General features: G+C 40.4%; 1 protein-coding gene across 2 annotated transcripts in view; it reads right to left on the minus strand.

Annotated features, from left to right (window-relative positions):
• sh2d3cb (SH2 domain containing 3Cb) overlaps nucleotides 1-5085 on the minus strand; it is a 34364-nt gene that overhangs the window by 25106 nt on the left and 4173 nt on the right. The window contains exons 2-3 of one of the 2 annotated variants that reach the window (XM_037975682.1): nucleotides 3466-4060; nucleotides 2461-2613 (exon numbers count right to left, since the gene is read on the minus strand). In XM_037975682.1, coding sequence (XP_037831610.1) covers nucleotides 2461-2613; nucleotides 3466-4060 — 748 coding nt within the window. The remainder of the gene's footprint in view (nucleotides 1-2460; nucleotides 2614-3465; nucleotides 4061-5085) is intronic. The other variant, XM_017427862.3, reaches the window with a different exon arrangement.

The raw sequence follows: 5085 nt of genomic DNA on the forward strand, positions 1-5085 counted from the left end.
GATTTAACATTTAACATTTAGATTTAACATTTAGGATTTAGATTTAACATTTAGGATTTAGATTTAACATTTAACATTTAGATTTAACATTTAGGATTTAGATTTATATTTAGCATGTAGCTGTAACAATTACATTTCACTAGCTAAATGTTGTAAAAAGTGACATCAGAAAATCAACACTACATTTTTAAACAGTGTTTGAAGCTAAATGTGACAAAATTTAGGCATGAATTTTTAGCAGAAGCTAAATGTGACAAAATTTAGGCATGAATTTTTAGCAGAAGCTAAATGTGACAAAATTTAGGCATGAATTTTTAGCACAAGCTCGTTTACAAACGGCGCCCCATACCTAAAGGCCTCAGTGGGACATAAAAAACTTTAATCTGTGAACTCCACATCCTAACAGCACAGCAGATTAACTGTGTGAACGCTGGTTGTTGCCCAGTCTTTATTTATTTCTGAACATTTTTCTAAATCTAACTCCTCCTGCACACTTTGTGCTATTTTAGCCCTTTGCTATTTTTAGCTTATAGCCATCCTCTTGGTACTTTTTAGCTACTGTTCTGCTTTTTTTAAGCTTTAACAACTCAGATTCCACATCTTTAGCCCTCAGCAATGACACTATACTTTAAAAGGGTAAAAAAATATGGATGGATTAATTTTAAACAACCTAAATCCTAAACTTCCCACTATCTCTAGTCCGGTTGTTCAGACTGGAGGACTTATTTCTCATGTAAAGGTGATTTATTATCATCTTTATATTGTACCTACTATTAGCAGAAAAGATTATGACATTTCAGTCTCTGGCATTAAATGGTTTCAGCCAGAAAGAGGAAAGAAACACAGATACTACTGATACCGAAAGGAGTTTTCTAAAAGAAAAAAAAGCCTCACAATTTAAACTAAAACTCGTATTTTGATTAAAAAAAAAAATCAGATGAAATGTTTTCCGCCTGGTTTTGGTTCAGCTGTAAAAAAAAAAAAAAGCCTGAGTCAAACTGTAACTGCACAAAAGATCAACAAACTTAATATTTTATTAGGAACGGCAACGACCTCGTGTAACACCTGTAAAGGTGAAAGGTCAACCAAGGCCAGAGCTCAGACGGATGCAGAGACAGGAGCAGAAACACCTTTGTGACAAACAGCAGGTAAACAGCTGGATCACGCACCACAAGAAGGGGATGTAGTCCTGATAAATATGATTCTGTCTGCAGGCAGGAATGATTATAACTCAGAGTTAGGAGAGATTTTAAAGCATTAAGCAAAGAGAAGAGATGGTCTCAAAGACACATTCAGGTCTTAAGGACAGTGAAGTTGGCAAAAACGTGCAAATTTGTTCAGAAATGTTTGATCCAAAAGCTCCGACATGCAGGGAAAGGATGTGGTTCTGCTGTTCTGTAACTTAAATAAAAATCTGAAATTTAAAATCAGTGCAGAAAAGCTGTGATGATGTTTATGATTTTAAATATGAGGTCTGTCAGCAAAATATCCCACGAGTCTCTGGATGGAGTTTAATTAAACTCAGCCTGATTCAAGATGGCCGCCACAGCTAGTCAACCTTAGCAAAAACAAAAATGGCTACAACTAAATCATTTTTACAGATAATGAGCTGAAATGAGGCGACGTGTTGGCGTTGGAGGAGGCGGGCGATCATGTTGTTTGTCAGAGGAACACCTGACAGGTGTTCACCTGCTCAGGTGGGAAACAGGAAGCTTGTTTGACTGAAAACAGGTTCTGTCTGGAGGTTCTATCAGAGTTCTGACTGAGACCAGAGGAGCAGGTCAGCTTCTCCTCCAGACCGAACCTTCAGACAGAACTTTCAGACAGAACCTCCAAACAGAACCTCTAGACTGAACCTCCAAATAGAACCTCCAAACAGATCTTTTAGACAGAACCTCCAGACTGATCTGCAGTCAGCTTCTCCTCAAGACAGAACTTTAAGACAGAACTTTAAGACAGAACTTTAAGACAGAACCTTCAAACAGAACCTTCAGGTAGAACCTCCAGACAGAACCTTCAGGCAGAGCCTTCAGGTAAAACCTCCTGACAGAACTAAGAGACAGAACCACCAGGCAGAACCTCCAAACAGAATCTCCAGGTAGAACCTCCAGAAAGAACCTCCAAACAGATCTTTTATACAGAACCTCCAGACAGACTGACCCCCCAGTCAGCTTCTCCAGACAGAACCTCCAAACAAGAACCTCCGGACAGAATCTCCAGATAGAATCTCCAAACAGAACCTCCAGAACCCCCTCTGTCTCCAAAGTCCAGTTCTTGCGAAGGTTCTGCTCCGCTCCAAACTAACCAAACAGGCGCGTCTGTTTCAGCTCTCAGACCCAAACACCAGCAGCAGCAGAACAAAAACAAACCAAAGTTCTGATGTTCCCTCTGCAGAATGTTTTGGTGACCTGAGATGGTTCGGACCAGAACCCAGCCGATCTCACGGACGCGGTTTCTCACCTTGCCCGGCTCTCCACGTCCCCGCAGCGGACAGAGTCTCGGCCAACGTCCGGGACTCGGCTCATCTCGTCCCGCAGAGTCCGACTCACGCAGCGCTGCGGAGCCGACCGCGCGGAGCAGGCGGGGAGCCACTGCGCATGCGCACCCCTGCCACTAACGCCACATTTTACGGAGAAATAAATAAATGTTTGAAATGTTTGACCGATTCATTTTTACGTTTGAACAGTTTCCTGTTAAATATGATACTATACTTAATGACAGAGTAGTTTTATAAAACATGTCTGACAAACTTTTTCATAAAATGAATAAAAATGCTCTTTTAAGCTGTTTTTTTTTCAGTGGCCAATAATTTACTTAACCTGTATTTTATTTAGTCTAGTTTTTAGTTTACTCACTGTGTGAATGATGGATCAGCATTAACAGTTATATTAATGTTTTTTTTTTTTATTTTCATACTTTTTTTTGAAATCTAACTACTTCTGCAAACTTTGTACTATTTTAACCATCCACACTATATAGAAAATGAGTGCTATGGCTTCTTTTGTTTTGTAACTTAAATACTTTTCAAAATATTTAACTTTATTTAAAATACAATTTTCCATAGAAATGCAATAAAATCTCTTGTTCCTTTAAAACATTGTTCTTTTTGAAATCTGCTTCAGAAAACTTATTTTGTCATTTTATGTTACATTTTGCTACTGTCTTGATATGTTTAGCTTTTACTAGCTGTTCTGCTCCTTTTAGCTTTTAGCTGCTGTTTTGCTCCTTTAAGATTTTGTTTGTAAATCTTGATCTGTTTAACTACATTTGCCGAATTAAAGAAACATTTATATTTTGATCTCATTATTTAATAAAGAAATGTATTCAAAACAAAACAAAAACTAAATAAACTGCAGAGATAATGTTTTGAACAAGATGACGTGGCGCTAAATTTAACTATAAACAACCAAGCAGCTGGATATTTTTGGTGTTCGTCCTTTGAAAGCGTAATAAATAATCTCTCACCTGTCATCGTGCTCCACTTCCTGTGAGATGGCTGCAGTCCAGCGGATTTCCTGTTCTGCCTGAGGACCCGGTTGGCTCCGGGTCCTGTCAGATATTGGGTCCATCAGAACGTAAACGTCCTGCTTTGAAGCGGCTTTGCAGCTCGTCATGTTTAAAGCATCCCTGTCAGGTCCTGAAGCAGAGTCTGACAGCTCTCTGAGGCAGCTGTCAGGAGGAGAGGTCAAAGGTGAGGCTTGGTTGGGTGTAGGGGTCAGCGGCTGGGCCAAAACGGGCTGAGGCTGCTCCATAGCTGTCAAACTGAGAGCGGAGAGGACGCCGAGCAGGGGGGAGTCTCGAACTTGTTCCCCTGCCGTACACTGGCTCACCCCATCCTGTTTCTCCTCCTCGGCCTGCTTCTCCTTCGCCCTGCAGCTCTTCTTCCGCCACTCGCTGCGGGGGCCCGTGCCCACGTGGGTGTACATGTGGCTGGAGTGGGCGTAGCTGCGGGGGCACGAGTCCATGTCGTCCACAGACTGATGTGGAGCTGCTTTGTCGTTGGACTTCTCTGACGGGCGGTGGGAGAACAGATTAATGTGGCTCCCAAACCATCTAAAACCTGGGGTGACAGGAAGGAGCTCGTTAGGATCCAATTTTTAAATCAGTTTGTCTGCATTTGTACACTACATGCCAGATGGGAATTGATTAACTCTTGCACCTTTTGAGAACATTTCAAACAGCCGATGAGAAGTTCTGTTGGACCATAAACTGCCTTGATGGCTTTGATTTGTGTCCTTTAACAGTCCCTGAGCAGTTCCTTCTGACTTTCAGACTTATATAAAGAAAAGGTTATTGCTTTTGATTATATCTCCTTCTTTTTATGTTCAAAATAAAAGTCTGTTCAACAATTTGGACATTTCCTTGGCTAACCAGTGGTCTTAACCTTCATCTTTGCTGCAGTTTTTGTTGCCATCTGCAAGTCTTTCAGTTAAATCCTAACTAAACTTCTCTTACTCCCGCGGAATCACTCTTAGTAGGTGTGATAATCTGAAAAGGGTAAAAACCAGTAAAAACAAATAAAAGGTAATAAAAGCAGATTCTGTTTGTTCTTTATTACTGTACCGTTCAGAGCAGGTGTGTCGATGACATTCAAGGGTTTCAAAGGTTTTGGACTTTACCCAGAATACGACACAAACCGTCACACTGAGTCACCCTGTGTTGATTCAGGTTTTACTCATTCTGATGTTAGAACCCTGTAACCAGGTTGTGACAGCAGATGGTAGCTGAGTAAATCATTCTCACTGTGTCATAAAAGCATAAACATCCATTTGACAGCAGTTTACAGTGAGTCATCCCTCGTTGTTCAAGGGCTGGGATAAGAAATGAGTCTGAATTCAGGGGTGGAAATGAAAAATTTTGTTTTACCGGCCACTCAAATATTTTACCAGCCACTATTTTTTGTTGTGACAAAAAGTTATTTCATATGATGATGATGGAGGTGGGTGGAAGCAGTTGTGGTGCCCTACAAGCTGAACAACACCTCTTTCTGGACACTGCATAGAAATAACTAGACTTTTCTTATTTTATTTTTTTTTTTTAAACCATTAAAAGATGCATATCTGTACATAAAAAATTCAGACAAGT

The sequence above is a fragment of the Kryptolebias marmoratus genome, linkage group LG1, assembly GCF_001649575.2.
Source record: "Kryptolebias marmoratus isolate JLee-2015 linkage group LG1, ASM164957v2, whole genome shotgun sequence".
Lineage (NCBI taxonomy): Eukaryota > Metazoa > Chordata > Actinopteri > Cyprinodontiformes > Rivulidae > Kryptolebias > Kryptolebias marmoratus.